The 11224-nt window shown below is 52.7% G+C and overlaps 1 protein-coding gene across 1 annotated transcript in view; it reads left to right on the top strand.

Moving 5' to 3' along the window:
- ATPSCKMT (ATP synthase c subunit lysine N-methyltransferase) overlaps window positions 1-10985 on the top strand; it is a 121395-nt gene extending 110410 nt beyond the window's left edge. Inside the window, exon 5 of the mRNA XM_055086507.1 lies at window positions 10501-10985. Coding sequence (XP_054942482.1) covers window positions 10501-10557 — 57 coding nt within the window. The 3' untranslated portion in view covers window positions 10558-10985. The remainder of the gene's footprint in view (window positions 1-10500) is intronic.
- Window positions 10986-11224: the final 239 nt, after the last annotated feature.

The following is an 11224-nucleotide window of genomic DNA, read 5'->3' as shown; positions in this document are numbered from 1 at the left end:
GCCTGCAGCATCTCCGTGCCTGCAGCATCCTCCGTGCCTGCAGCATCCTCTGTGCCTGTGGCCCCCCTGAAACCTGAGCGCTTAAGGACCAGGGAGCAGCCTTCAAAGATGGAGAGGAAATGATTCTCACCTCTGAATTCTCACCTCTCTCAGGGGAGAGAAACAACAACATTGTACGTCTTTTCAGACCTGCAGAATGGGGTCGGCGGAGTAAGGATCTCCAGAGACGTCTACGCCCTGATTCTTGGAACCTGGGAACATGGACCTTACGTGGCAAAAGGGACTTCGCCGATGGAGTTAAAGTCACAGAGCTTGAGGTGGGGTTCGACCTGGATTATCTGGGTGGACCCGATCTGCTCACATGGGCCCTTGAGAGCGGAGGACTTCCTTGCTCTGCCCGGGGTCACACTCGATCTTACCTCCCTTGGGACACCGGGCAGGAGGAGCAGGGGCCGTCCAGTCCTTTGTCCAGTTCTCCTTCCTTGACTCACCTGTTCAAGCTGCCCCGAGATGATGGTTCGCCCTGCGTGCGCTCAGCTCACCGCTTCCCACCGTACCGTCCGGCCAGCGTGACCCGGGCTTCCCTGTCCCTGAGCCTCTCCTGGGCGCCTGCCGGTGCAGCAGTGCCGGGGGCTCCTTGCAACGGCCTGGAGTAGAAGCCGCGGGTTCCGGCTTTAGTGACTGCAGGTCCAGGGGGCCTTCGCCCACCCGCTCCAGCCTCCATCCCTCCCTTCTTCCCTTCCTCCGTCTTTCCCTCCCCCGCCCCTTCCGAAAGCAGACAAAGGAATCAAGGTGGAGAAGGCAGGCTGCCTTCAGCAGTGGGATGTGGGAGGCTGTCTAGACTGGGGGTCACGGTGGGGGAGGGGTGGGTATGGCCCTGGTCCCTCAGCAGAGGCTGAGATCCCCCAGGGGTCATAATCCCCATGCAACCCCTGGTCCTTTCCCTTCGCGCACAGCATCCCTGGGCCTCTTACATTTTGCTAGGTTGGGTTAAATTCTTCTGGGTCCACGAGTAGGGGGGCAACTGGCCCTGCCCCTTCCTCCCTCCTCTTGCACCTGCCCTTTAGCTGTCTGCCCTTGCACTTGTCTGGTTTGTCTGAAAGGGCGTAGCAGACTTGCTTACTTGATGATCTTTAAATTGTTAATGATTTTAGCATTTTGTAATTAAAATGCTTATTCTCTCCATGAATTTTAAGCACACATGTATCACAAATATAGACAGTGTCTATTTTAATGAATGACATTAAAACACTCAATTCCAAGTAATGAGGTTATTTCCATGTCTTGGCTGATAGTTCATATTTGATTCATTCATTTATTTATCTACTCACTTACTAAATATTTTTGCCCCCCTACTATGGGTAAACTATATTAATACAGCTTTGCAGATGTGGCTTCCATACATTATGGTGAAACAGTATTTCTATGCCTGAGTAACACACAGTCGATCTTATAGAAGATATTCTTTTTGGCTAGGTATTTCATGATAATACCTAAATCTGGGCACCTGCATGCTGTTAAATAGTGCTGACTGTTTAGGAAAATACTCTGGCATTTAGGAAAATACTCTGGTGTGAAAGGGGAAGTTTCCCAGGGCGTAGCCAGGAGGGACAAAGGGAGCAATGAATTGCTTTGTGTAATCAAGTTAGAGGGATTTTGAGGTTTCTGAGATGCTGAGGGGTATGGAAGAGAGGATATCAGAAATGTGAAGAGGCTTTATGGGAGATTGTATTTTCCAAAGATGGAAACATCTCCCATCCCACAGCCTCTTCCATCAAGAGGTGGAGGCCATGTCCTCTTCCCCTGGACCCTGGGTAGGCCTTTGTGATTGCGTCAATCAATGGAATACAGCAGAAGTTGCACCATATGACTTCCAAGCCTAGGTCATAAAAGTGCCGTGAACTTCTACCCTGTTCTCCTGGGATGCTTGCTCTTGGAGCCTGGCGGCCATGTTGTGAGGAAGCCCAAGCGAGCCCAGGTGGAGAGACCACATGTGTAGATATTATGGTCCACAGTCTGCTGAAGTTCTCAGCCAACAATTGGCCTTAACCACCAGACATATGAGAGAAGAAAATTTCAGCCCCCAGCTATTCAATCACACTCAGCCTTTGAGTCCTCCCAGAGGAGGTCCCAGAAATCATGAGAAGGAAGTTGTTCCATTTGTGCCCTGTCTGATTCCTGATCCCTAGAATGTGTCAGCATGATACATTAAAAATATTTTTAAAGATTTGAAGAACGGTTCTATGTTCATGGCAAAATTGAGAGGAAGGTAGGGACTTCCCTGGTGATCCAGTGGTTAAGACTCTGAGCTCCCCATGCAGGGGGGCATGGGTTCGATTTCTGGTTGGGGAACTAAGATCCTGCATGCAATGCAGCACACTGCAGCCAAAAAAAAAAAAAAAAATTGATAGGAGGGTAAAGAGATTTCCCATATTTTCACTGCCTGAAAAATCCTCTGTGGTCTACCTACTCATCCCTTCCTACCCCTCTCACCCCCACCTAATCCCTGGCAACCACTTTTTACTTGATTTTTTCAGAATGTTATATAGCTGGAATCATACAGTATTTAGCCTTTTCAGCTTAGCTTCTTTCACTTCATACTATGCATTTAAGATTCCTCTATGTCTTTTCATGGCTTGTTAGCTCATTTCTTTTTAGTGCTGAATGATACTGCATTGTCTGGATGCACCATGATATATTTATCCATTCAGCTACTGAAGGACATCTTGGTTGCTTCCAGGTTTTGGCAATTATGAATAAGGCTTCCATAAACATCCGCATGCAGGTTTTTGTGTGGACATACGTTTTCAACTCCTCTGGGTAAATACCAAGGAACGTGATTGCTGAATGGTACAGTAAGATTACACTGAATTCTGTAAGAACCCATCAGACTGTCTTCCCAAGTGGCTGTACCATTTTGCGTTCCCACCAGCAGCGAATGAGGGTGCCCGTTGATCCACACCCTCACCAGCATTTAGTGTCGGCAGTGTTCTGGATTTCGGCCTTTCTAGTAGGCGCGTCGCGGAAAATGTTTTTCACTTTTTAGTTTGGGGTGGTTACTTGCATAGCAATAGGAACAGGAAAAGGCCTCAAAAGAGACAGGGACAGAATTGCAATGGGAGGCCTGGGGGATCTGGGAAGAAATTTGGCTTTCAAGTTAGTTCCTCAAATAATGGCTCTCCTTTTAAAACCAGAAATGTCTGCTATTTAATTTATCTTCTGTGATATAACTCCTCAGCATCACCCTGAATCTTTAGTAAAAGTCTGCTACCTTGAGGGAGCTGTCTTTGGAGAAATAAAGGAAAAGATGTACATTTTGTGGGTGGTTTATAGCAAGCGGAGCTAGAAGAGTCAAGTCCAGGGGTATCTGCGTGGAGACGATGGCATCTGTGAAGGAAGACAGAGGAAAAGGGGACTGGAGGACCTATGGGCCCCGGAGAACCCCCAAACATACAGGGAGGGTGGGGGGCTGTCCACTTTGGGGTAAAGAGGCTTAAACCATTCTATTTACATATTAAAGGAAAAGTGAGCTCCTGGGTCACCCAGCCCACAAGCATTTGGATTATATTCATGACAAAATTGGTTCTTGTCTCAACATCCTCTCGGCTGAGTGTCTGAGTGTCCCAACCACACGTCTCATCAAACGTGGGACTGGTCTGTTCGAGTGTCTGTGTCAGTGTGTGTGACCGAGCGTGTCCTGGTAGCTGGCGTGTGCTGGTGGTGCTTAGAAATCAGCTGGGCCCCAGCTGGTGGAGATGAGTCCTGCATTGCCGTCCTGTGACACCCCGGGCGGGCAGAGAGCTTCTCTGTTCTTCGGAAATAGCATCTCGGTTTTCCTTTGGGAACCACGTGGGCTCCCCACTCTCAGGTCCTGTGTTTAGCTAGAAGGGCCTGACCCCCAGCCCAGCTCCCAGGGCATCTCCATCTCGTGACTCAGTGGGTGAATCAAGGTGGGCTGGTGCCCCGAGCCAGTCCACGATATCCCACCCCGACTCTTCTCCGTGCCCTGCTCTTTCCACCAGGTGGAAGGCTAGTGGGATATTTGCCTGGAGCTTCCAGAGGCTGCCCAGGGAAGACGGCCACCAGCAAGAGGGCAAAGCATGCGTTGGGGTTGGGGGGGACACACAGGGAGGCCTGCTGGCGCTGCTGGAGCCTGGATCCAGCCTGACCAACAGGCAGAGCTTAAATGCCGTGCCCAGGATTATGGATCTCGGAACAGGCAGTGACGTGAGGTCAGGCTGCGCACAGCCTGCAGGGAGTGCCCTGGGCTCCCACCGCTGCCCCGCCTCCGGCCCAGGAGGCTCCTGCAGCTTGGAGGACAGTCCCACACAGGCCCACGCCTGCTGCCTCCAGCCCCACGTCCTCTGCCTAGGCCTTTCTCCGGCGGCTGGACAGCTTACCCTGAGCCTAGGGCAGGGAGATGCTGCACGGGGGACAATCCCCCCCCTCACCCAACAGGGATGGGAACAGGTGGCACTGGGCAGGCCCCCAGACACTCCAGTGGGCCCCAGCTCCAGCTGCCCCGGGGGGACCTGCCCATGGACACACCCTTCACCAGCTTCCCCACTTCCCCTCCCCTCCTCACCCCTCCCTGTCCCTGGGTCACCTCCCAATATCCCATCATACCCAAACCCTTGTCTGAGCTTCTGAGGAGACCCTAGCTGACATGGGCACCATGGCCTGCAGCATCCTCCGCGCCTGCAGCATCTCCGTGCCTGCAGCATCCTCCGTGCCTGCAGCATCCTCCACGCCTGCAGCATCTCCGTGCCTGCAGCATCCTCCGTGCCTGCAGCATCCTCCGCGCCTGCAGCACCCTCCGCGCCTGCAGCACCCTCCGTGCCTGCAGCACCCTCCGTGCCTGCAGCATCTCCGCGCCTGCAGCATCCTCCGTGCCTGCAGCATCTCCGTGCCTGCAGCACCCTCCGTGCCTGCAGCATCTCCGCGCCTGCAGCATCCTCCGCACCTGCAGCATCCTCCGCGCCTGCAGCATCCTCCGCACCTGCAGCATCCTCCGTGCCTGCAGCATCTCCGCGCCTGCAGCACCCTCCGTGCCTGCAGCATCCTCCGTGCCTGCAGCATCCTCCGCGCCTGCAGCACCCTCCGTGCCTGCAGCATCTCCGCGCCTGCAGCATCCTCCGTGCCTGCAGCATCTCCGTGCCTGCAGCATCTCCGTGCCTGCAGCACCCTCCGTGCCTGCAGCATCCTCCGCGCCTGCAGCATCCTCCGTGCCTGCAGCATCCTCCGCGCCTGCAGCACCCTCCGTGCCTGCAGCATCTCCGCGCCTGCAGCATCCTCCGTGCCTGCAGCATCTCCGTGCCTGCAGCATCCTCCGTGCCTGCAGCATCCTCCACGCCTGCAGCACCCTCCGTGCCTGCAGCATCCTCTGTGCCTGTGGCCTCCCTGAAACCTGAGCGCTTAAGGACCAGGGAGCAGCCTTCAAAGATGGAGAGGAAATGATTCTCACCTCTGAATTCTCACCTCTCTCAGGGGAGAGAAACAACAACATTGTACGTCTTTTCAGACCTGCAGAATGGGGTCGGCGGAGTAAGGATCTCCAGAGACGTCTACGCCCTGATTCTTGGAACCTGGGAACATGGACCTTACGTGGCAAAAGGGACTTCGCCGATGGAGTTAAAGTCACAGAGCTTGAGGTGGGGTTCGACCTGGATTATCTGGGTGGACCCGATCTGCTCACATGGGCCCTTGAGAGCGGAGGACTACCTTGCTCTGCCCGGGGTCACACTCGATCTTACCTCCCTTGGGACACCGGGCAGGAGGAGCAGGGGCCGTCCAGTCCTTTGTCCAGTTCTCCTTCCTTGACTCACCTGTTCAAGCTGCCCCGAGATGATGGTTCGCCCTGCGTGCGCTCAGCTCACCGCTTCCCACCGTACCGTCCGGCCAGCGTGACCCGGGCTTCCCTGTCCCTGAGCCTCTCCTGGGCGCCTGCCGGTGCAGCAGTGCCGGGGGCTCCTTGCAACGGCCTGGAGTAGAAGCCGCGGGTTCCGGCTTTAGTGACTGCAGGTCCAGGGGGCCTTCGCCCACCCGCTCCAGCCTCCATCCCTCCCTTCTTCCCTTCCTCCGTCTTTCCCTCCCCCGCCCCTTCCTTCTATGCCTTCCTCCTTCCCCACCCCCCCTCCCCGCTCACCGCTTCCCACCGTACCGTCCGGCCAGCGTGACCCGGGCTTCCCTGTCCCTGAGCCTCTCCTGGGCGCCTGCCGGTGCAGCAGTGCCGGGGGCTCCTTGCAACGGCCTGGAGTAGAAGCCGCGGGTTCCGGCTTTAGTGACTGCAGGTCCAGGGGGCCTTCGCCCACCCGCTCCAGCCTCCATCCCTCCCTTCTTCCCTTCCTCCGTCTTTCCCTCCCCCGCCCCTTCCTTCTATGCCTTCCTCCTTCCCCACCCCCTCTCCCCCCATCTGCTCTGGTGTATAAAAAAGGTTTCAAGCACAGGATTAGGAAACCAAATAGTACAGGGGGCCATATAATGAAAAGGGACAGTGCTTTGCTCTGCGCCCTCAGCCCAGCTGAGGGCTTCAGACAGACCTGCTTTGAAGGGTTTCTGTGTTTCAATCTCCTGGCTGTTCCGCCATGTCTCTAAGCTAAAGCTCTTACCCGGCTCTCTCCTGATTTATCAACTCCAAACACCATCTACTGGCTTCCTGCTGAGAGAGATGAGGCTTCGGCCCCTCACCCCCTCCTTCCTTCCCTATCCCAATAGCTACATCACTTATTTCATTGCGCCTTTGTTTAACTGTGTAACTCTAAGTAATATATTTAAACATCTAATTCTTGTTACTTCAGCTTGAGAAAACCACACACTGTCTCTCCCTCCCTTTCTCTCTCCTTCTCTCCCCACACCGATGTTTCATTATCTGGATTCAAAAGGAAGATCAAAACTGTCTATGTACAAACTCCTCTACAGGGACCCCTGCCAAGTGTCACTCCTTCCACTGAGATTTACAGTGGAGGTGCCCCTGGCCACCAGCTGTAATAGGAAGGCAGCCTCTGCTTTCCTGGGGTTTTCCTCCCAGCTTGGTATTTTGGGGCCTTATTTCTTTCCACTTTCAGAGCCCCTCTCCAGACACTCCCAGCTTTGGGCGTGTCCTGCGCTTATGGCTGCCAGAGGCTCATGGTTGATGGTTCCCTCCTGGGCAGTGAGCTCAGCCTCCCTTGCCCGTTGCCCTCCTGGAGGCTCTGACCCCCTGCTCCAACCGTGCCTTCCTCTCCAGGTGTGCCACCAGCGGTCCCCAGGGTCTTTCCCTCTCCACTGTCCTTGGTGGAAGACTCTATTTCCTGGAGTCTGTCCTCCCCCTTTCCTTGTTTACTCCCTAATTTTGCTAGAGCACATCCTTGGGTAGTTTTCTAAGAAAGGGTGCATGGGAGAGAAATTTTCATCATCCCATGTGCTCTTTTGCTGCCGTAACAGATGACCACATGCTCAGCATTTATTATCTCACAGTTCTGGAGGGGCGAGGGGCCCGGACGTGACCCAGGTGCACTTCCCACAAGGCTGTACAGAGTCTACTCTCAAGACACTGCCCCTTCCTACCTTCTCCCAGATCCATGGTCCTGGGCGTGGTATTTAAACTTTTGTGGTTATTAGAGTCCCCAGGGGTAACAGATGGCATGTTCTGTTAGGATAAATTGAGGAGGTTTTATTTTTAAAGGAACTCATTACAGAGTTATGGCAGGTATTGGGAAACCATGGCATAGCACGGGAACCAGGGCTAGCAATGGTGGAGCAGTTGCCACCCTAGGAAGAGGGAAGGGACAGGTTACTGAAACCCAGAAGAGGACAGAGTGGCTGGAACAAGCCACCTTGAGAGGAACAGTGACAGTCTGTGGACAGACTTACCAGACCGATGTGACCTCCGTGGAGGAACCAGAGAATAAACGTCCTGATTTACTCTCCTCCCTCCCTCCCTCTCTGCTGGGGCTCTTGCTAGCTGAACCCAACTGGAAGCCAACTTCTCTGGGAGCCTCTTGTAGAGTTTAATCAGTCCAGAGTCCTGGGGCAGGCACCAGGGTGGAGAAGTGTGGAGACAGACCCTGAAAAGCAAATGGAAGGATCTGGGACAGGCGACCCCTTTGCCCTCAGCATCCGTTTCTGTCCTTTGCATGAAGAGCTCATGTCTCCAGCAGAGAGAATGTGTGGAGTCCCACCGGCTACCCTCACTGCAAAGCGATATTAATTTGGTCATGTTTCCATGTGAAATCTCAATTGTCAGCCAAGCCTGTGTCCTTCATTTAAGGAAATAGACATGGGGCAGGGATCAGCAGCGAGGTTGATCACCGCAGCTGCCGTGATGCCCAGCTTGGTAGGTCGCAGGGCCTAGAGAGACATCTTTTCCCACCACCCATACTTGAGTCTCCCTGCCATGTGCAAGCCCATGCTGGATGGATTCTTTACTGGTGAGAGGACCCCCACTTTCATTCTTGCAGGGTGTGAGATCTTGGTGACTTTTCTACAGTTTTTTTTTTCTTGGCCAGGAATGTGGGGCAAGGGAGAACAAAGAAGTACCCCAACAAATCCTGTAGGCTGTACATACTTGATATCCTCTTTTCCACTGGACCCTTCCTCTGGCTGTTGGTTCACTGGGAAGTGGAGGGGGGACAGGGGAAGGTGTCTCAGCTTCCAGTTGATCAGAAACATGATTGTTTTCTGCTTTGGTCATGGACCTCCAAATCCACTAAACCCAAGGTCATGGGCATGGGAAGTAAAACTTCTGGTGTGTTAAGAGCGAGAGCAGTAAACACTTGTACCTCCACCCCTTGTTTCTTTGGCCTGTGCTCTTGGCTGTGGGGGAAGATTGCACCATATGTTGATCATTGGTTTAATCCTTAAACTTTAAGGCAGACATTCTACCCTACAACCTTATAGGATGTTTGCTTCCATCTGGTACTGTAATTGGGCTTTGAGCAGACCATCCCATCATCTCTCGAGCCAGCTGATTCTGGGCAATAGGTAAACCCAGGGGGTTCTATAGGCGTGATCCCACTGAGTCACTTCCTTTAAGTGTCCCCTAGTTGATGTTATGTGGGACACCAGGGTGCTTGTTCAGGGATTCTGGCATTCTGTAAATCCATTAATGGTGAGACTGGCAGAAGGGCTGAGGGCAGGAAAAGAAAACTCACACTTGGAATTTGTGCTACCCTATGAGGACAAAGACTTGTCTCCTCTATAAAGCGAGGGGTCCAGTGTAATTCACCTGCCAACAGGTGACCAGCTGGTCCTCCCAGGGATGGTTCCAGAGTGGAGGCTCAGTATATTCCTCCGTTGTTGGAAATTTGGGTGCTCAGCAGCAATGGTGGCCACATATATCTTGGCGAAGGCAGCCATGCAGTTAGGCTGTTGAGTCCTTGTGTGGCATCCATCCTGACCCCATGCCCGGGTCTTCTTGTCCGCCTGATATAGAGTGCCTCTTCCACGGTGGCTGCCCTCTGGTGGGCATTTGCATGAACACAAATGTGTTCACATTCTCAGAAGTCCTTTCACACAGCTCTCCTCCAACCTCCTTACTACCAGTTTTTCAATTTTGTTTTCTCAAAGGCCCTGACTAGTTGGTCAACTCATTGACCCCCGCTGATCACTCAGGGTATATTCACATCTTCAACCATTTATCCTTCACATGAAAACCACATGTGCCTCCTGAAGTTGTACCTTGGGGGAAGATTTCCTATCCATTGTCTTTCAGAAATGGTCCTGAGTGCAGCAGGCACCCTCTTCCAGGGTGTTCAGGTGACCACTCAATTAATCCATGAGTCAAGCTTGTACTCTTTCCTCCTTCATTAACTGGTCATAGGGAATCCGCACGAGGCCATAGTGCAGGATGACAGAGGGGTGAAACAAGACACTCTAAGGAGGCATCTTGGAGGCTGAAACCACCTCCTTTTGCAGGTCAATTATGTTGCCTACACCTGCTTGGACCAGATCTCCACGTACGGTTTCCATTTTATAATGGAATGCTTTTGTGCACATTCAGTTGTTCTTCACGGTGGTTTGGTAGATCAGGCGTCCAGTTCTCGACGGGCAGTTCAGCTCACATTGTGCCTGTGCCTCGTGGTTAGTCTTTCTTCTTCTACCAGGTCGGGTAAGAAAGGAGCTGCTTGCGCAATGGAGAAGGTCCTTGGCAGAGGGAGGCAGTGACCCACTCCTGCACCTTCAGGGTCTGTGCTGTGAGCTCTTTTTGGAGCCTCTCAGAGGCTCCATGCAGCATCCCCCTGCTGCAGACACTTCCAGTATCATTGGGTCAGATGGCCCCGAAGTCAAAGTCCAGGGCAGTGTTCACTGCGGTCTCACCTCTCGTGGAGACTTTCCTTGCTCCAGACTCTGCTTGAAACTGGCACCATCCAGGTTGACAGGGTTACTTTATGGGCGATATGGCTAGAGAAGCATTTTCAAACATGGTTTGTCTTACCTCCCCAATCCAAAGAAACCTGTAAAGATTGTGACTCTTTCTTCGTGGTTATCAGTGCAAGGGCAGTAACTTGTCTCTCATTGCAGAGGAGGTATCCTGACCACCGAAGCCCCGGAACCTTCCTTGATGTGCCAGGCTCCTGAATTCTCCCAGGTTTATCTCTACCTTGTGGCACACTCGTGAGGACTAAGGCTTGCTGAGTGCCAAGATAAATGTGGAGGGCGTGCTGGAGCTGGAAAATTATCATCTTATGACCATTAAAGATTGGTTCAGGCAAAAGTCCTCAGTGGGTGCTAAACCAAGAGGGACACTTTGAAGAGGAGGAAGATCTTTGTATGGTTTCACAGCATCTCCCCACAGACTGCTTGTTGCTTACAAGGGGAAAAATAGCAACTACACAGTGGAGAAATTGGACGCTAATTTAACCAGGAGGTAAAAATTAACCTGTGAGGAGTAGATGACTATCCAGGGCCTCCAGATATGAGGCCCTGAGAAGGATAGACATCACTCATGGCGTTTTCTGGCCTGGAAGAGCATAACCTGAATCTGGCTATGAGGGACCATGGAACAAACCCCAAATGAGGAAGAGTCTGTTAAAAATAAATTGTATTCTTTAATAGTGTGTCTCAGTCTATCTGGACTTCTATAACAAAATGCCATAAGCTGGGTGGCTTAAACAACAGACATTTATTTCCCACAGCTCTGGAGGCTGGAAGTCTGAGACCAGGGTGTCAGCTTGGCTGGGTTCTGGTGGGAACCCTTTTCCAAGTTTCAGACTGCAGACTTCTCATTGTGTCCTCCTCACATATT

The sequence above is a fragment of the Physeter macrocephalus genome, chromosome 8 (assembly GCF_002837175.3).
Source record: "Physeter macrocephalus isolate SW-GA chromosome 8, ASM283717v5, whole genome shotgun sequence".
NCBI lineage: Eukaryota > Metazoa > Chordata > Mammalia > Artiodactyla > Physeteridae > Physeter > Physeter macrocephalus.
Note: the sequence above shows the minus strand (reverse complement) of the source record. Positions and strands in the feature narration are given on the sequence as shown.